This window comes from Sinohyriopsis cumingii, chromosome 1 (assembly GCF_028554795.1).
Source record: "Sinohyriopsis cumingii isolate HCF-2022 chromosome 1, ASM2855479v2, whole genome shotgun sequence".
Taxonomy (NCBI): Eukaryota; Metazoa; Mollusca; class Bivalvia; order Unionida; family Unionidae; genus Sinohyriopsis; species Sinohyriopsis cumingii.
This window is the reverse complement of record NC_142961.1, coordinates 47,966,603-47,988,053: the sequence shown is the minus strand read 5'-3', so window position 1 is coordinate 47,988,053 and position 21,451 is coordinate 47,966,603. Positions and strand designations below refer to the sequence as shown.

The following is a 21,451-nucleotide window of genomic DNA, read 5'->3' as shown; positions in this document are numbered from 1 at the left end:
AAATTCCTCACATACGGTTATTATCATTTTTAGCGATCTCATTAATGCATGTTGACATTTTTTATTTAATTTCTAATTGACGTTCAACTTCTTTAACATAAGCATCTTGATTCATAATAATAATAGTGTTTGACTTATCCTTTTTAATCACTATTCTGTCGTCATTCATTAGATTATATACTGACTAAATTTCGTCCTTATAAATATTACTATGGTATTGCTTTAATTTAGTTAATGTATCTTTTGTGATCGCGTATATATAAAAATATACATATGAATCACGTAAAAGATGACTTAATTCCGTTATAAAAAGGTTATTTGGGTGACAAGTTTTGGGATGACTTCTCCAGCCAATTGGGGCGACTTCAACAACCACTCTGGTGCGACTTCTCCAGATACGTGGGGGCGAGTTCTCCGTGGGGCAAGTTCTCCGCATACCGACGTAACTTAGAGAAGTGCAAGCGATGGATAAATGCTCTCGCTTTCTGTCTCTGTCTCGATGTTGTTTCATATGGCAAATATTGCTCATCAATATCGTCTGGTATATCTTTTAATGTTATCACGCCTGCCATTTTCACAGAATGTTTGTCGGAGGTTAAGAGGTTGTCAAGTCACGTGTTCGATAGGCGGAGCGATCTACCATCTGGCGTAAGGTCAGTTGGGACAATGACTGGAGCCGCCGTTATGTTTGTGGTGCCAGGCCTGGGAGGTGCCAGCACCAAGAAAGGTGCATTTGGAGTTAGAAAGAAAACATCCCTTCTCAGGGCTAACCAGATCTTTAGAAAAGAGACTATTCAAGTTGTCAGTTGGTGTATATGTGGAGTAGTGTGATTATAAACACTCACGTCTTTGCTGATGTTTGTGTTGTGTGTGTGAGTGCGCGTACGTGTGTATGGAAGGTATATTTTGGGTTTGCATGCGTTCACGTACGTTTGTGTGGGTAGTACAGTGTGTGTTTATGCGTGTGTTTGTATGTGTTTGTACGTGTGTGTGTGGTTGTATGCGTTCGCGTACGTTTGTGTGCACAGTAGATATTGCAGTGTTTTTCTTCTTCGCATGTGCGGATAGTAAATTTTGGGGTTTGTATGTGTTCGCGTACGTTTGTGTGGATAGTAGATAATTGTGGTTTTTTTCCCTCTTGCCGTGTGTGGATAGTAAATGTTTAGGTTTGTATGAGTTTGCGTACGTTGGTGTGGATAGTAGATACTGTGGGTTTTTTCTTCTTCCCGTTTGTGGATAGTATATTCGGTGTTTGTGAATAGTATATAATCGTTTTTTTCTTCTTCTTCCCATGTGTGGATAGTATATTTGTGATTGTTTTTTCTTTTCTTCTTCCCATGTGTGGATATTATATTTTGGGTTTGTACGAGTTTGCGTACGTTTATGTGGATAGTAGATAATATGTGAAGTGAGTGTAAGGGATGTTTTCCTTCACGTCCGTGCTTGACAAATATAAAGTCAAGCGCTCGTCGTTCGCGTTCATTAGAACTTAATCACAAACAAAACAATATATATTTAAAACAAAATAATTAAACAAATTAGAAATATATTTTAAAAAAATATTATTCCTTTCCTTTTATCCCCACTATATCCAACAGCACATATACAATCTTTAAAAATTCAGCAACACGCTATTTACTCTGGAAATTGGGATCAGAATTAACTCTGGATGTCAGAAACAGCTCCCTTCCTCTTTATACCCATACCTTCCTACCCTCAACCAGACATTCAATCATACTATGCTAGCACGTATTAAACCTACTACCCCGATGAACGTGCCATCATGGTACTGGATTAGCGCTATAAGTGGGGTGTAATTCCCCATTAAGCGAAGCAACTGATACAGACTAAAAACTATGAGCTCGGGTGCTCATATTCCAGCTCGTCGTTTGTCCCGTGGGATTACATTATCCCGAAATCGGACATAACTAAGTAGCACACTTTGTGTGCATTAAAGTATTGGGAGATGAGGCTCTTTTTCCGTCCCCCTCGAAAAATGAATTAGTTCGCTATTGCGGAATTTAGATCGTCGCGCATGCACTATGTGCATTGAATAATCTAAGAAGATGGCTTCAAACACGATTGATAAAATGAAGACGTTGCAGGAATCTGTAGACGATATGGGTATGGGGGAGGAGATGCTAGTCAAACTAAATGATGATTACTATTCTTATAGCCCACATAGAGTGAAAATGGAAATCAACAATTTGAGAAAGACGAAAGAAAGACTAAGGGAACTGATGAAACAAGAAAAGGAGGAGAAAGAGGACGAAGAAGATAGAAGAAGAATGAGAACCTGAAACGAAAAAAAAATTAGAAAAAGAAGACGAGAATGAGAAGAGGAAAAAAGAGGAGGAGGAGAAGGAGAAAGAGGACAAGAAAAAGAAGAATGAAGACAGAAAATAAGAAGTTGATGCAGGAAAAGAAGAAATTAGAAGAAGAAAACCACAGACACTTTGAAGGGCACTTTGAAGGGCCACTCCATTGTCTCGAAAATATATTTATTCTCTTTGCCATATATTTGTTGTTTGTGTTATATATGTCTCTGTCCCGCCAGTCCCACCCCGCCAAGCATTCTAGGATTTTCCCCGCTGTTTTGTCCGATTGAGGTAACCCCTTGCAACAGTGTTACCAATCTCCAGTACCGTGACGTCACCTCACCTGTTCCTGTCCCTATACAACAACCTTACTTTCCATTGTCCGTATACAGTCCCAATATTCCCCATGTTCAATTCCCGTTATCCGTTATCCGTATATCGCCCCCAAGGTGATCTAGAAAATCTTGTCTGTATATCCCCCATGGTGTTTTGTAATGTATTTTCCCATTGTCCGAAAATCGCCCCCATATACTACTGCTGTTATTGTTTAGTCTGGCAAAATTCCTTTTCTCTGTTTTAATAACTACTAAATATAGTGTTCTTAAGACTAATTCAGGCTTAAATTTTCGAGCACATAGGAACAGTCGTTGAGGTAACTGATGTGCCTAGATCATGTACACTTGTGAAAAGTACGATATCCAAAGAAATTTCAGCTACATTACCCGAACGTAACTTAGTAGTATGCCAACATTCTCTCCATTGTACCCGTTGCAAATGCAAACAACTACACCTTACACCTGCCACTCTGAGAAGTATATACTATCTGTAGAGCGCACCCACTGTAAAACTCTATACTGTAGCGATCAATAATTTCGTCAGGAAGTTTTCGGATGACAAGATGACATTTAAATTAAATTGCATTTAAGTTGCGATTGAAGTCTTTAAAAAACTATTTTAATATTAAAGTTTAGAAGAACAATTCATATTTAGTTTGCGTAAATGCCTATAAATGAAAACAATGACATACACTTTGTTTTTGTTAATAGCAGCCGATCTTTTGATATAGGTCTGTAGTCTAAATTTTGAGCAGATGCTCAAATTGATGTACAGTTGTACGAAGGTTTGTTCCAATCGAGTCAGTCTTCTGCATTTCCTCTCACTTCCGCTGTAAACATGGCGGCCTCTCCACCGCTCCCACAGGTTAACATGTGTACTTTATATTTTATGTGAAAACTACAAATCATTTTATTAGTTGCCTGCAAGCATTTTAATTTAAAACATCTAATTGTAAAGTACAATTGCGTTTTTCTTCCTGGAATTTATCAGTGTACATGCACGAAGAAATTTACATGAGGTCATCGTATTCCGATCATGATGACCGCAGTGCAGATGTGGGGGAGGAGCTGGTTTATTTAAATATGAGACCAACTCCACAGAAGATCCGGAGATATAAAAAAAAATAATAATCAAAATTAAGGAGAGGGCTTGAATATATAATGTTTTCTGCCTATCAGTTGTACATTATTAGTCATCTGCATGATTACATCACTGCCATATTGATTGGTGCATTTTTTCGTTTTATCCCAGGACACATAATATAGGCAGAAACTATTTCTGAAAATATTTTATAATCTTAAGGTTAAAAAAAGACTAGTAGACATGTCTGTAAAGTCAATTAATTTTGCAAAATCGACATTCCTACAGCTATCTTCCTCCTGTAAACCTTTGTTATAGTAAAAGTCACAAAGTTCATGTGCGCATTCAGCGACTATTTCAGTAATGGCTGTAAATTTTTGAATTCAGTTTTTCATACCTTTAAGGGAAAAGTATTCGCCTCATTTGGATTCTTACACATCCAGATTCTTTTGGAAGGTTATTATTTAGATGACCCTAGAAGTGCATGTGGCAAATTCAATGCTAAAGTACGTAGACATTTTTGGATGAAAGGAACCTAAAGGTGTGATCCAGTACAATCTGGATTGAATGTCACATGCTGTGATGTCATAATGAAAGCTGCGCATATTGATTAACAAATTTGTACTACCCTTTATTGTGACAATTCTGCTAAAAATATTCTTTACTTGACCCAAGTTTAGTACATGGCCACCATTGTAAAAGACCATAGAAATTGATAATTTTCCTCTGGAAGTTTCTTGATGACAGTTAAGGTGTAGAACATTCAATAATCAGGACTGAAAAGACTTTGGTTAAAGAAAATTAGTGTTAAATTTAACTTTTTTTAATTTAAAATGAGTAAATGTACATACATGACCTGTGTGACTTTTACTATAATTGCCAACTTTAGCAGAACAGCCCCCATGCTTTTCATTACTTGTTGACCCACTGGCTAAACCACAACCATGGCCACACTCTCTGACTGTGGCCAGGGTTTGTAATCCAAAATTTATATTAGGTCTGCTAGAAACTTGTGGTTTTGTTGGTTTAATGCCATTTTATAGCATATGATAGGCTATACATTGCAGCCAGTATATTTGGTAGTGGATGAACCTGGGAAGAATTTTGGGAAGCTACTGGCAAGTTTTCTTGCATACCCATCTTGTCCAAACCAAGACTCCAACACATGTGGACAGAGGTTAGATGTGGGTGATCAGTAAAGGTAAACACCTTAGACCACTCCCCCTGCTAATACATGTACATAGGTTGGTAAAAATTATATTAAAAAATGTCTCTATAATTGCAATTTATGTATCTCACATTTGACCCCCTCACATGGATCCTAGGATAGAGGTAATAAAATCATACATGTCACACAGATGGTCATCACAAAGGTAAGGTTATGTGAATTTTCATTCAACAGTTTAGGAGCTGTGGTTATGGATCGATTGATGGATGACAAATGGGGAATAGGATAATATGTACCCACTAAAACATGGGGATAATAACTTTGGAGTTGGGTGATTTATTTAACTACTTTTACTTTGCACGTGTCTACTAAAAAAAAACGGCAATTTTTTTAACCAGTCAAATTTATTGAGTAGTTAAGTATGTCTACACCAGTTTTCATCCTCCACATGGCACTTTTGTTTGTCTTCAAGGCACACCATGTGATCATGTAGGCATTGGGATGACTATGACATCAATGAGCAATGAAATGGTTGCAAGAATGCAAATTACTGACTTGTTATCATTGGGAAGGTAAATATTTATAAGACAAATAAGACAAAATTGTGTTCCAAATGGACATGGATTACCTATTCTTTGAAATTTGGCAATGATTGTAACTGGCATGGAAGTTAATGTCAGTATCACTGAGGTTATCTGTCATGTTTTCTGACACAACCATGGACACAGAGGTAACCCAAATGAAACCCCCTGCCCTCCTTTGGCAACTAATCTTAAAACTTTAAATCTAATAGAAGGCCCTGCTTATAAAATATTAATCAATATAAAGTGCAGAAAACATGCTGTCAGTTCAACAGAGCTTTAGATAAACAGTGATTTGTATAATTGAAACAGACCAACTCCATTGCATACAGGAATTTTTAATGCATTCATATTAAATAGAATCATTTAATTTGGAGCATTTATCCACAGTTTCCAGCATATTGCATGATCCATGTTATCAGAACAAGTTATGAATGTTTCACACACATTTTAAAATGGTAGCATTTGATCACCATGAGAACACTTACTGGTACTTAAAAAGAGTCATAATGTGTGTGTGTGATTTATTTAGATTTTTAACGTAGCTTTAAAAGAATTTTGGTTATATCACTACAATGTCTGAAGTGTGGCAGCTTATAGTGATGTCTGGCACTGGGGCATTATGCTGCAGACATTTAGCATGATATCCCACCCAGTCACATTATCCTGACACCATTCTGACCAGTCCTAACACTAGTATCTTAATGCTGAGTGCCTAGCAAGGCAGCTGTTAGTACCATTTTTATGTCTTTGGTATGGCTCGGTTAGGGTTCAAACCTGCAACCTCCTGCATCTGAGGCAGATGCTCTAACCACTTAAGCATCTGGAACAGTCAGAAAGAGCCATATAATTGAATGCATCCTGAATTAGCTTTGGTAAATTATGGTTGGACAAATCCTGTTTTTGCATCATTTACACCCCATGGAATAAAAACAATGGCAATTTGGTTCCATAGCAGGGAACTAATTACTCAATCAGCTCCATACCAGTTAAATGGGGTTCATAATCTTCTATTGGGCTCACTGAGGAGGTTTATTTTGTAGTAGATATTGACAGTATGATGTTCAGTATGTCAGTATATCGACACTTGGTTAGATATATTAATATCTGTTTAGACAATATATCATGGTCTGCCCTGATTATAATTGAGTCCCTGGGTGGCTGGGTGCCATTGGGTGCTCACCTTTACTGACATCTCACCTCTGTCCACGTGGGTTGAAATCTTGATTCTGCCAGTATGGGTCAGTTGTTTCCTGTGGGTTGATGGTTATTCCTGGGGTTTTTTTTCTACCAAATTTTCTGGCCACCATGTATGGCCTTTCATGTGCTGAATAGTGGTGTTAATCACACAAAAGCAAAAGCTGTCTGTTCATAATCATTGTTCTCCTTGTTATTTGACTTTTATTTTCAAAACTAGAGGGTACTTGTAATAAGATACGAAAAGATGAGACATCTTGGATTTTAGATATGGAAACAGACTCATGAGGGATTCGTGTTGAGTGTTAAAAGTCGCATCTTTATACTTAACCTGAATTCTGTCCATGCTAATTTAGAGATAGTAATTTGTTTTGGCATGATCTTTTTGCATGGATAAATAGATGACAGCAAACTTATCTTTTTATCCTGAGTGCATCCTTAATGCTGGGAGAATTTGTGGGGATGGCTAGAAAAAAGTTTTTGTATCTTGATACCTATGAATGCTTTCTTTTTATTTGATATATGCCCAGCAGTGTGTATTATGTTTTCTGTCTTTTACTAATTTCATTTCTACTAAAAAGCTTGATTTGTCCATCATCTACAGTTACCAAAATTTGTGGCTGGCTTGCACTCATTGTTAGGAAGAACTCTGTTGAGTTTGGGGTCAAAGATCAAGGTCACTGTGATGTAAACAAGAAAAATGTTTTCTGCACAATAATTAGAGTTCTCTGCCATCTATAGTGAAAAAAAGTTTGTGGATAGCTTGCTTTAAGGCTGTTGAAGATATCACTCAAATTGGGGGTCACATTGGCAAAGGTGAAGGTCAGTGTTACAAAATGAAAAATGGATTATGCATAATAACTTATTTTATATCACCAACAGTTGCTAACTGTGGATGGTTTGTAGTTGGGGTAAGGAAGACTGTTACTAATATCATTTCTGCACAATAGCTGGAGTTGTTCACCATTTACAGTTATCAAACTTTGTGTTATGTTTGCACTTGGGATAAGAAAGATTATTATTGATTTCTAGCTCAAAAGGTCAGATGTCAAGGTCTTTGAAAAGAAAAGCAATTTCAGCACAATAACTTCATCAGATAGAGTTTCCAGATGTTGTATCACATTTGCACTTGTGGTAATAAAAAAAACTATTGACTTTGGGTCATAAGATAAAAGATCATGGCCATTGTTACTCCAAGAAAAATTGGCGTTTTGGAATAACTTTAGTTTTAGATAAAGTTCCTTCACATTGTGAAATGCTTGCATTTAAGGTAATAAAAGATGTAGGTTTTGGGGTCTAAAGGTCAGGGGCCATCATCATAATAGGTCAAATAAGAAAATAATGGTTTTTGCAAGTTTACTTTAATACCATAAATACTAGACCAGACATTTAGGCCATTACAACTACTTCTGTTGAACTTATTTCTTGCAATATAGCATTGTTTCTGTATAACAAATAATGCTGATCGAACCATGAAGATAGCTGCCCTGATAGCCGTACTGGAAATTTGTGTATGTCTACTTGGCATGAATGGGTGGCTATATCAGGATCGGTTTTTCACAGAAACACTATGCCCTTCTGACCAACAGCATGGCACCATAGTAGCTATATGAATAATCTAGTTATCATTACTCCTTTTGCCTGTGATAGCAACATCAAAATGGATTTTCACTGTTACAATTCTTGCAATATGTAATTGATTTTGTATGAAAGTAGAGCAGATCAAACTACCAAAATATGCACACTTTGTGAAAAAGTGTCAAAACCAGGCCTAATTGACTTAGGGGTCAAAGCAGAGGTTATTGCTTACATTTTTTTTTTACTTCATTAAATTTACGAACAGTGATTTGTATTTATGTAAGTATAATTTGACCTTACTTTGTATTTTGTTGATAGAATGCTGCCAGTTCAATAACTTGGGTATTTCTCCTAAAATTTATAATTATAAGCAATCTTAGCATGTGTGAGTATCATGACATTTTTAGGGACAATGAAGTTGATTTTCTTCCAGCTGTGATATCAGGCTGTTGCCATGACATAGAGTTTTGTACTGCACTGGCAGATCTCTTGTGAATAGGTTAATTTTTGAAAATTGTAACAACATATTTCCTGCCAGATTTGGAATGTTTGAGTTTCTTGAGAATATCACTCAAAGAGATGGTTGCAATACTTATTAGTTAGAAGAAATGAAGGATGGAAGAAATGGACTTATTGCGGATTTGTAGAAGTCTATTTCAGCCAGTAGAGTATCAATCCCTGTCGGGGACTGTTGTTTCATGTGTTTTTGGTAAAATTACAAAATAGAGAGCTGATACATAATTTCAACTGGCTCTTTTCCAGATTGTGGGAAATCATGGTGCTGTCTTTGAAGCATACTACAAGCAGGTATGAATATAATACATGTACATTATAATAGAAATAAACAAAAATACTGAGAGAGAGGGAAAACTCATTAAAGTAAGCTTCATTTTACTAAAATGATTTTTAGAAGATACAGGACTACAGAGTTAAGTTTCTTTTTTTAAGGGTGTATGTTCCTAAAGTTGTACATATTTTATACATACATACATACATACATACATACATACATACATACATACATACATGTTATTCATGACAAGCAGCAATGTATGATTGTCTAACTGATTTAACTCTACTGGAGTTAATACAACAATGTTACTTGTTTACCACTGAATCCTTTCTTGTGTAATCTCCAGCATTTTTAACCAAGTGTATCTGCTACAACTTAAGGCCAGTGACCTTCACCCTGCAGTCCTATCTGCTGACAGTCATCGCGGGCCTGGGACTTCATCCTTTCTTTGTTTGTAGGGATCAGAAGTCCTCGTTCAGTTTGCAAGAGCTGCTTGAAATGTAATGATAACACATTGTCACTATGGTTTCTATGGTCCTGTTTTAAGCCTAAACACTTACATTGCAAAGTCTGATTAGCACAGCCTAAACCATTTCATCAAAAACCTGATGGGGAGTCATTTTTTTTATTTCATATCACTTGTGCAATAATAGATTATATCTAAATACCCACTTAATATAACAGCCACTTTATCCTGGTAGAAGAGATGCATTTTTCTAGTCACATTTACTATCAAGGCAATTAGTATATAGCTATCTTGAGATTTCAATTGGCCACCAGTGAGGCAGACCTCATAGACCCACTAATCAGGACTATGTCCTTGTTTTCTTGAAGTCAAAGAAACAGGAAGGATCATCTACAGTATGCATACATCAATTCCATTCTCATTCTTTCAGTTGAGTCTGCCATTATGCCATGATTAAGCTGCCCAGCTGACCCTGGGTACTGTTTTTGTGTGTTTTTTCTGGTGGACCTTCAGATCTTTTTCTTTTACACTACCACAATTTTGAACATTACCACAATTACAGATATTCCAAGAGACTGTACAAGTAGACATCTTGTACCAAGATTCCACACTCTCCTTACAAAAGTGAGATTGTTCTAATGTGAACTCAAAGAGATAACATATTTATGTAATGTATTTGAAGAAGAAACCAATAATACTTACCCAATTATGATATGGGCATTCCCTCACAGTCTCTGACATTTAGACCCCTAACGTGAGTGTCCATATCCACTTCAGTAGTAACTGAAGTATGGATGGACCAATCCCTTTATACAAGAAAAGATCACTTTTGTCTGAATTGCACAGAGATGGGCAAATCAACGTGGGAGATCATGATTTGCAATGGTGGTTGTACTCCTAAAGTATTATGATCTGGTAAGCATTATATTAGAAACATTTCAGTCTATTAAATATTGTCAAACATTTTTCTTAAAGAGATGGTTCTTTCTCTCTTCACACACACACACACACACGCACACACACACACATATAGGTTCTTAATATTTATTTCATTCCTGTTGAGACCTGGGTACAGGAATTACAGCACAAGCACAAATGGATCAATGTTGGTGCACCTTGCCTGCACACACCAACTCCCATATTCCGCGACCATGGACACAAGCCCAATAAAAGATAGAACAGATCTTTATATATATATATATATATATATATATATATATATATATATATATATATATATCTGTGTGTGTGTGTGTGTGTGTGAGCATTCTTAAAATTCTTTTTTACATTAATTTATAAGTCTTCATACAATAGAATTTTACTTCTGTTACAGGCAGATCCAAATAATACTGGAAGTATTGGAGCTTTGGATGCTGCCGTGTTTTTAAAGAAGTCAAACTTGAAGGAAAATATCCTATCACAGGTTTGTAAGTTATAGCCCCACTCTTTGTTGTGCCATGTTTTGTTTCTTCTTTTCTTTTTGCCTCTAAGAAGCTATGGGATAAATTTTACATCAGTAGCAATATTTAATTTGACAAACCTGTTTTGATAAGTTAGATCAATAATAAATTATCATATAGCTTGTATGGTCAATTGTTGTTGGTTATAAAAACTGCTATCAGTTGCAACAACAATTACAGACATCAGTTATTGCATAATTTGACAATAAGATAAATGACTACCTCAAAATTAGGTACCATATTTGATATAATACCCACACATGATTGAATAAACGTACACCATATATTTCTTTAAAACTAAAAAGATATTAATCATTTGGGCAAGTGTCTTTTTTTTTTGGTGTGCTGTATTAGAGTTAAGTGGATAGTGATACCTGCAAAGAACATCGCAGTTTTGTAAAAACGTACAGTACACGATTTGTGGATCTCTGGTTCCTCACTCAATACAATTGATGTGGACACATGGGTCAAGGGGTCAAGTGTCCACTACATGGTGGTGGATGTCTACTCAAAAACTGGAAAAAGCATTTTAGCATCAGTGATGGAACTCCCTTGTTGCCATTAATCTGAAAAGCCCATCCTGTTTTCCAGAATTTTTGCTCTAAACTGTCAAATTTTTCTATGAAATGGTAGCAGGGCTATGTCAATCAGGGATTAATCTTCAATAAATTCTTATTGTGGGCAAGTGTTAAAACTTAATTTTTGCCAGCTGCTTTAGGTTCTGTCATTTGATAAAGGTAGTTACCAATGACAAAGAACATGCTAATTTAAGTAAAATTTATTCTGTACATCAGAAATATGAGTAACTGCTGTAAATGATATATTTGGGTTATTCACTTTTGCCAACTCAACTTTTTCTACTCCTGTCTCTATTATAATCATCGTGTTTATCTGTCCATCCATCCATCCATCCAACACCTGTTAGTACAACTAGCCCCATAGTTTTGATGGATTTCCAAGTAACTTGGTAAATGTAGTGGTCATGATATTTGCTTCTTCAGTTATCATATTTCATGTTATTTTTCATACCCTTTAATATTTCATACACCATCAAGCTATAAAAATAATAATTAAATGAATCATATTTTTCTGTACACAAAAATGAATACTTTGGGCAAATCTTATTTTTCATACATACAGTGTTTTACTATTAAGATTTACATTTGCCAAAGTGGTTGAAAATATTGCCCTTTTATATTTTACAACAAGGTCTAAAAGATTAAAATCATTTATTTGTTGCATTTTTATTTATCTATTGTTTTTATTTCAGTTTTGGATGTTAAAATTAAAGACAGGTTCCCATTTCAAATGGTTTTAAAAATATACCAAAGTACGATTTAGGTACATCGATTGACCATGGTAATGTTTTGTTAAGTAAGTTATGAATAGTGATTAACTTTGGGTAAGTTCTTCTCTGAGGCATCGAATAAGGAGATTAACAAAATGTAATAATCATCATTTATAATCATGTAGAAAGGTCATTGATCATTTCTTTCATTATTGTATTTTTCACTACATATTTTTATGTTTTTTATTTGCATCAGAAAGCAAAGTTCATATTTCAAACAGCTTCAAAAAATTATTGCTGTATCCTTTAGATACATAAAATGACCAATACATTGTTTGCTGATTATGTTTGGTATATACAAAATATAAATATTTGTTTCCTCAATGAAAAACCAAACTGAATTATCTTTTAACTTCTTGTGAATGTTTTACTGTGTGAAACACATTTTCATTACCTCAAGGGTCGCTTCATTTTCCTACATGGAGCCACACTAATTTGATCTGTTGAGGCAGATCTGGTCTTCAGTCCAGTATTTACTGGAAAAGACCAAGCTAAAGGTCAGAGCTTATTTATTTAACATGTGTATAACACATTTGCATATCTCTGTGGCCCAGTGACAATGGATCTTCTAATTACAAGAAGAACAATTTATTTATTCAGGTTTTAATTGCCAATGAAGTATAATAGTGCCCTTGTAGTGTTTACATAAGGAATAACACAATCATCAGGTAACTGAATAATAAAGATTACAATCACCTTGTAACCCTTATATTCCTCTCTCTCTCTCTCTCTCTCATATAGTCACATTCATGGAAACAAATATCTAACTTGCAAGTAATAGTAGATGATTTGACCTGGATCATTTTCATAAATCTGCCCACTACAACATATATTTTTTGGAAAAAAATACACTCGGCTTAGACATAATTTTACACATTGTCATGTTGTTGCCCCCCGCACACATTAATTTATAATGTATTTGAGTACCATATTTGTCGTTCTATAAGATGATACTTTTTGATACTTATACTCCGAATTGACATATGGATTATGTCATCCAAATCGCTTTATCATATTTTTTGTATGGAATATAATTCTCCAAGAGAATGAAAAATAACATGCAAAAAATATTTTATTTTTGGGAAGAGATCATGTATGAACAAATATAGGATCCCACAGTGAGTATTTTAAACAATTACATGATCGTAAGTATTAAAAATGAACATAGATGTAAAGCAGCATGCACCAGTAATGTACGTTATTGTAATATACTTTATTTAAATTTAATTACATACATGTGTGTTAGAATTTACAAGTTATAAGATGAATAACCATGACAAAGACATATTCCATCATTTTTCTTCTTGCACCTAATAGTCAAACAATTTTTATGCCCCTGTGAGAGAGACAGACAGATGTATTCATCATTGTAAATCTGTATGGTTCACTTACCTGATGACTGATTTTACTTGTCTACAAGTGCAGTACCATATTCCAGTATCAATTAATACCACTAGTTAAGTGATTCCTTCTAATTTTTGTTTCCACTTCCATTAATTAAAAGAATCACATGGCTTTGTAGTGGTATTTACATGCTAATTAAATATGCTATGGCTGTATTAAGTCATTCCAAGATAACAACTGTTTGAGGTCAAGATTCTGCAGACCAGATCAGATTAGCGAGGCTACCATGAGGGAAATGAGGATTCCCATGGGTATTATGCATACCATACCATATAGTTAAAGGAAATGCCAGGTGGTTACTAGTGTAAATTTCTCAGCCAAAGACATTTTTTAACTTGCCGACAGAACTGAGCAATTTAAAGTACATCTAGCATGAGCAAAGATCAAAAACAATTGCTGCCTAAGTACAGGAAGAGTACATGCACTTTAAACAAAATCTTAATTGTTGGGAATGGATAGGTCGTGATACTTGCAAAGAAAATTAGACAGCATGCAAAATGGTTATTCTTGGGATTTAACCTAATGGAGACTATGTGAATAAAACTGTTGTGCATATTTAAACACTGAAGGAGTATGGTGTGTATTTTCAGAGTTTACATTTACTTTTTTATTTGGCTAACGTTGGTACGTGAGAAAGCCTGCCAGTAGCTTCTCGTGGGTTGGTGGTTCTTCCTGGGGTTTTCCAGGGTTCTTCCTCCACCAATTATACTGGCCGCCATATATAGCCTATCTTGTGCTGAAAAATGCCGTTTAACCCTACAACAACAACAACAACTTTTTTTTATTTTTTAATGTTTTCTCTCTTTGACAAAAGCTTCATCAACATGAGGGCAATAAATAAAAAAAAGAACAAAAATGTCCACTAAGAGCTGAACTTTACTTTTTCTCTCTCTCTCTCTCTCATATATATCGGACCATATTTGATTTGATCATGAGATGCAAAAAGAAAAATGCAATGGAATGCATATGCATCCTTCTCTTAGTATCTACCCCCCCCCCCTCCAAAAAATGCATTTTAGTATTTAGATGCAATTTTCCTATTGCTGGTAATCTGAAATTCTGAAATGAAGTGAAAAACACAATATGAAGTGTTGATCTGGCCTCATGTTATACTCAGCATAGACTTATATACAGATGAAGGATCAAAAATTTGCCAAATTTGCTGATTTTACTTATACTCCGTGTCGACTTATAGGCCATCAAATATGGTACTTTAAACAAAAATTAATTTGGTTGAAAGCGACATTGGACAAAAGCAGTGTTATGTTTATGTCCGTGCTGTTAGGTTGCCAAGCATCGCATGTCACATAAACCTTGTTTAGGTCCAAACCCTTTACACGGTCATTATTAAAATTTTGTGTACCTGTAATTTTTTGTTCTCTGAAAGGAATAATTAGTTTTTCATATATGAAAAAAATACATGAAATATGGTAGTTATTACCATTTTTGTTTTGCAGCAGAGTATGATTTAATCTCATCATTGCAACTAGTCCAGCAATTTTGGATGGTTTGCCATAATAAATTTTATGGTATGACCTAAAGATATATATTGACAAATCACTTTACACACACATTTTTTGTTAGAGATATTGCCCTTTTATCTTGTGACTTAATGCAGTATATGACACAGTCTTGTTAGCACAACTATCCCCACAGTTTTTGATCAATTGTTTTGAAATTTGGTAAATATTACGGTCATCAACAGAAGATTTATGTATTGACAAACTACTTTGGGCTTGATATTTTTATCTTTCTACTATGAAGAAGTAGGCTATCCTACTACACCTGGCATTGATTTTCACACATATAAAAGCATATATTTATGAAGAGCCTTGCTGAATTTTAACTATTCTTTCTTCCTAGGTCTAAGGCTTTGGTATTTGAGTAGGTTCCTTAACATGAAGGGGTCTAATGTTGTACATATTAGTTGTACATTATTGTTTAAGTTGTGCATTTAGTTAAAGTTTAGTGTTAAACCTGGAGTAATGAAACTTGATGAACTGTAGACTGCACCACTGAATTTTCCATTCTGGAAAACCATGTATTGTTTCTAGTATTTCCCTTCATAATTCCCCTCTTTCATTGTTCACATTAATAAAGTTAAGTGTTGCTGAATTATGCATTTCTGTTCAGATATCTAATACGTTATAGAAGTTATGCTGTATCAGAAATATGTCACACCAGCAAATGTCATTGACTTCATGATGAAAATCTAAATCAGGCATTAAAAAAGTATGAATTATTAATCACTAAATATGATGGTTTTATTGATGGCAATTGCCATCTGAAATTTTAGTGTGAACATGGATAGGGCTTTCTACACATTAGACTAATTGCTGTATTTCATACAGGTAATCACTATTTTATTTGTAGTGAAATATTTATTTTTTATTATTGGGATTTTGTTATATACTAAATATACTCACTTATAAGTAGAATGCAACTGCAGACATCGTAGACCCAGATCTGCCATCACATAATGCACAACTAGATCCAGGTTTATGTTTGTTATGTTGACTACTCATATCAAACTGCACAGAATCAGATCTGCTAACGCATTATGCAAAGACAAATATATGTCTGTGCAGTTTGAAGTAAATTATAATCAAGTATATACATTACTGTGAATTCATTTATTTTTTCTATGGGTATCAGTTTTCTTGGTTTTCACAGCAATTATATTTTTGTCAGTCAATAAATTCATGGATTTGGAAGTAAAGAGTAGAAATACTTCACTGGATCATTAAAGTTGTTCTTTGTAGCAACCGACTGCAAAATCTCAAAAAATTTGTATCCCACAAAATGTAATGAATTCACAGTATATTTGCATATGAATTTGAAAATGGGTAAGAGTAGTACATGAGAGCAAAATGCCTGAAACCTATTGCCACAAATAGTATATAAAACTGCTCATAAACATAACATACCTGATAACAATGCTGTAGTGAAAGCAAGTTATTTACAAATAGACAGCAGCAATTGTTTTTCTGTAATCATTATCTAAGTTAGGAAATGCATCATTTAGTTTATGGTTATATAGGAAATAGACCCAAGTATATGTCTCTTGTTGCTGTGGATAAGCAGGTGTTTTGTAGGATATAACCCCAAGTAGGTGTCTCTAGTTGCTGTGGAAAGGCAGTTGTTTTGTTGGAAATAGACCCAACTTTATGTCTCTTGTTGATGTGAGCAAGCATGTGTTCAGTTGCCCCAGCCTAAAACTTGAGGCAGGCAGATATCTGTTTGCCCAGAGCACCTTAGGGCAAATAGTTTGATCTGTTCCTCGCATAGCAACAAATTAATTGTATCATGTTGAATGTTTGCATATATCTGAAGATGAATAGCAGGGTTTATATCTAGTTTAAACACCTTGCTTTATGGAAAACCTTGTTTTAATGAAAAATTTCATTTTAACTTAAAATCATTTTTTAGTTCTGCTATGCAACATTAGATACAGCAATAGTGAATAAAATACTCTATAGTTGTTGTATGTTTCCAGGTTTGGGATCTATCAGATCCAACAGGGAAAGGGTACCTCGAGAAGCCAGGATTCTTTGTAGCTCTTAAACTTATAGCTCTGGCCCAGAATGGACAGGAATTGAGTATTGCAAAACTAACTACTGAAGCACCACCACCAAATCTTGTAAGTAGATCATGGAATGAATTGATGCATGCTGAAATTAAAACTAATTTGTGATACAAAGTAATGGAAATTAATGTTCAGCTTATTAGAATACATTTTGACCTAAGTTAAATGATACACATCTTTGCACTGGGTTGTAACTAGTGTAACAGTGGTAATTCATTAATTGTATAATTTTGTTTACCAATCAGAGTGCACTTCTAGTGCATTTGTAGGAAGCATACTTGGTGCTATTTAAGTACAACTGTACTTCGATGGAATGGAAACTGATTCCTTGTATAAGTTTCCACTCAGAAAGATGTCACCTTATGAAACAAGCCAGTCAAAATATAAAGTTACATTTACAGGGTCTATTTTGCAACTGAAAATTTAGTTGCAAAGTTCTCCCCTCCATTTGAAACAGGGATGGGAATTTTGTAATTACTGGATGGATTTTACTGAAGAAATAAATACAGAAGTTGCAGATAATGATTTGTAATTTGTGAACATTCAATTGCTTTTTGATGTAAGTTTTGGCAGATTTTTTTGGAGGTAGGTAATAAAATTATGTATGTGCAGAATGGATCTTTTCTATAAAAACTGCTCATAATGTCCTTTTTTGCTTTTGAAGGGTCCATTTGAGCTAGAGCCACCTCCAACTGCAGGTACTAATGTGCAGTGGGCACTGTCGGTGAGTTACATTGGGTTGATAGTCATGAAACTTTGAAATCACAAATTAAAACTGGGACACAATAATTAAAATAATCATCTTGAGTAATTTATGATTGAATTAAATCAGAACAATAATTGTGTAAAATAGTCTTCTTAATATTGTCTTTCAAAATAAACCACATTTAATTTACACAAACAGGGGAGCTTATGCTATATCATCCAGTGGCAACATTCATTTTTTTGTGTTAAGCTCAATTTCTTGTTGCCTGTACAGTTACAGAATTTGTATGTGCATTTATCAGTTTAGAATACTACCCAACCCAACCTAAAAGAGGACACTCTTTCACTAGGAAAAATGATCGTGAGTGGGGAATAGTGGTATAGATAAATTCTTGCTGAAAATGTGTAAGGTCAATGTTCATTCATCTGGCCATCCAGCTGTCAGTTACAATACCCTCGTAAAATAGATAAAAGTTTCTCAAACATGGTATCTTACTTGACCATATGGTAACTAACTGCAACAGGAGGTTTTGGCATCCTCCTCTTGGGTCCCTGGAGAGAAGTCAAAAGACAGAATGTTTGAAAAAGTTTAATGATAGTTACATTTGCAAGTATATTTTGACAAAACTTCATTTATGCAGTACAGACACATACTATACTGTATATATTTGCTTACAAGTTAAATCCAACTGCAAACTGGACAGACACAGCACATCTTACTCTTTTTGGTTTGTTAGGAGTAATTGGTAGATAAAACAACACAGAACCTGAGATGCCATCATATTACATTACAACAGATCAGGTTCTTTCCCATCTATATAACATATAGACAAAGGAGAAGAAACTACCTCCCCTTACCATGACTTGAATTACTAATTATTTATCTTTAGTTTTAGGTTGGTTTGGATACAATCAACATATATCCTGTGCCTTTCAGAATCCAAGGAATATCATGAGAGTTTTCAATCATCCATCAACAATGTTAGCAATCTGCATCCAAATGCAAACAGTGAAGACATAGATCTGAAACCACATATTATGTCAGCAGATCAGGGTTAATGATGTCAGCTTATAGTTGTAAATAGAGTGTACAATATAGACCCTGATCTTTTGACACATTATGCAACATGAAATCTGAGTCTATGCTCTTTGCAGTTGAATATGAGTGAAAATGGTCAGTGTGAAAGTTTGTTTTGTCACCTGATGATAGGGGTTGGGGTGTTAGACCAGAAACATTATTAGACAAGAAAAACATTAATGATGTATGAAAGAATGGAATGTAAGTGTTCATACATCTTTCTAATTTTTGTTTTATAATGTAATACTATTTTCTTTTGCTTTAGGCTACAGAAAAGTCTAAATATGACCAGGTGTTTGATAGTTTACAGCCAGTAAATGGTTTACTTGGAGGAGATAAAGTCAAACAGGTAAATGAAGCTTATAATTTGTTTTTAAATATTCAAGATTCAGTAATATTTCATGACTGTCTTCATCAACTTTTATGAAGTTGTTTGTTTTACACATTGGAATAATTTATCACAAGGAGAATGTGTCTTCCTAATTTAGCATTCAGCTTATTCATCTTTTTTTCATTGTTTTATTTTTAACTCACATACATGATGGTGGCATCTTTTTGTGCATATTTTAAGAATCAACCTTCATAAAAGTGTATGCTGCATAGAAATTTGGTATATTAAAGAATTTATCTTTTTGTCATCTATTCACATCAGTTCAGAATTTGTTAATTCAAAGTTGAAAATATTGTTTTATAATCAGGGTTTCCATGCTACTGGAAAAAGGGGAAAAAGAAAGGAATAATAATAGGTTTGATTTTGACAGGGAAAAGTCCTGCATTGTTGCACAAAAAAATTCAAAGTTAGTGAATTTTCAGCTGTTACATAGGTCATTTGGAGAACAAATACATTAAAAATCATAATTGAACTGATTGCAAGTTTTATTTCACGATTTAAATTACCATAATATTCAGAAATTGCAGATGTCTTCAGTCATTAGATGTACATTTGCTGCATTGGTCACTTGGTTCTGTGCAAGTATTAGTTTGCACCTTGTCCAGTAGGCTAAAATCGTCCAAGTTTATAAATCGGAGTTACACTGTACAACTGAAATTGTCTATTGAGGCTTCAATTTCTTTAGGAATTAGAGAGGTAATAAAGTTACTAGGTTGCAGTATATGCATCATGGCTTGCCACTAGTGATTTTATTGAGAGTCAAAAGTTATATTGTGATATGGTCACTTTGTAAATAATGTCACAATCTCACACATGATTTTTCTCCGTTTTAAAGCGGAACTCCACTTTTCTCCTGACTTGAATCCAATTTTTCTTGATATAGTCCTTTTTTTTATTATTTTGTCCGATCCGGTTTTTTTTGTTTTTTTAAATGGTCTGTTCAGTCCCATTCCGCAACGACCCTTGTGACGTATTCGCTCCATACATTAGTTAGCCCATGACTCTCGTAAAGAGTATTCTGATTGGTCAAAAGTCTAAATTCATCCAATGAATCCTCGTGTAAATTAAACTGATGGCAATGGAAAGAAGCAGCGTGCTTACAAAAAAATGGCATCCCAAGTTGTTGAGAGAGACCATGACACAAGAAATTTAGATAAAAGTTTAAATAATGTACGGAAATGGGTGAAAAGGTGATGGAAATTTAGTTGGTCAGTTTATAAGAAAACTGAACGCTTGAGGACTGGCATTTTGTGACCTCTGCAATAAATATATAAATTACGGAAGTCGTGGTTGGAAGAGTCTGGAACAGATGTAACCCTCTGTCAGAATATGTGCACTGCATGTCGCCAATACAAGCTGGAGCTTGAAAGGAAAAAGTCTTTCGTTGAGAAGGAAAAGAAACGATTGCAAATTGAGCCAACAAAATCATTGGTGACAAAAAGGAAGGCTAAAGAAATCTTTGATAAAGCCGCAAAAAGAGCTCGACTGGCATATCAACAGGTTTTGTCCAGTGGACAAAAAGACAAGTGAATATATGGGATTATTTGTATATTGGTGATGTACTTGGGTGTTTATTTTACAGATTTGTTATGAAAAGAGAAAAGTGTAATATGTTGGCAGCAAAGAATGCCTAATTATTGACTTAATTACGATGTGAACACTGACATGCACATGAAATAACTTAAGCACCAATATAATTGGAAAACAAATTCATGTGACAATAAATATTGTGAAATTATTCAAGTTGAAAATTTTTGGTAAGTTTGTTAGTTTTTCAAATGATTATTTTGTTATATATTATGATCATAAGTTGCACCAGGAGCAGCTTCTCATGAGTGTAAAATGCATTCTTGGCCGGGGGCCTTCGGCCAATTGGACCCCCTGATAAGGGGCACTGCTCCTCGAGACCCTGTTGGGGGAGGACCCCCAAATCCCCCTTTCAGATTTTCAGCTTTTTTTATG

At 34.7% G+C, this 21,451-nt stretch overlaps 1 protein-coding gene across 3 annotated transcripts in view; it reads left to right on the top strand.

The window, feature by feature from the left end:
• The first annotated feature begins 3,477 nt into the window (after positions 1-3,477).
• LOC149806813 (uncharacterized) overlaps positions 3,478-21,451 on the top strand; it is a 92,090-nt gene continuing 74,116 nt past the window's right edge. For all 3 annotated transcript variants that reach the window (XM_089958031.1, XM_089958040.1, XM_089958048.1), the window contains exons 1-6: positions 3,478-3,518; positions 9,021-9,065; positions 10,851-10,940; positions 17,226-17,369; positions 17,980-18,039; positions 19,364-19,447. In XM_089958031.1, coding sequence (XP_089814157.1) covers positions 3,492-3,518; positions 9,021-9,065; positions 10,851-10,940; positions 17,226-17,369; positions 17,980-18,039; positions 19,364-19,447 — 450 coding nt within the window. In that variant the 5' untranslated portion in view covers positions 3,478-3,491. The remainder of the gene's footprint in view (positions 3,519-9,020; positions 9,066-10,850; positions 10,941-17,225; positions 17,370-17,979; positions 18,040-19,363; positions 19,448-21,451) is intronic.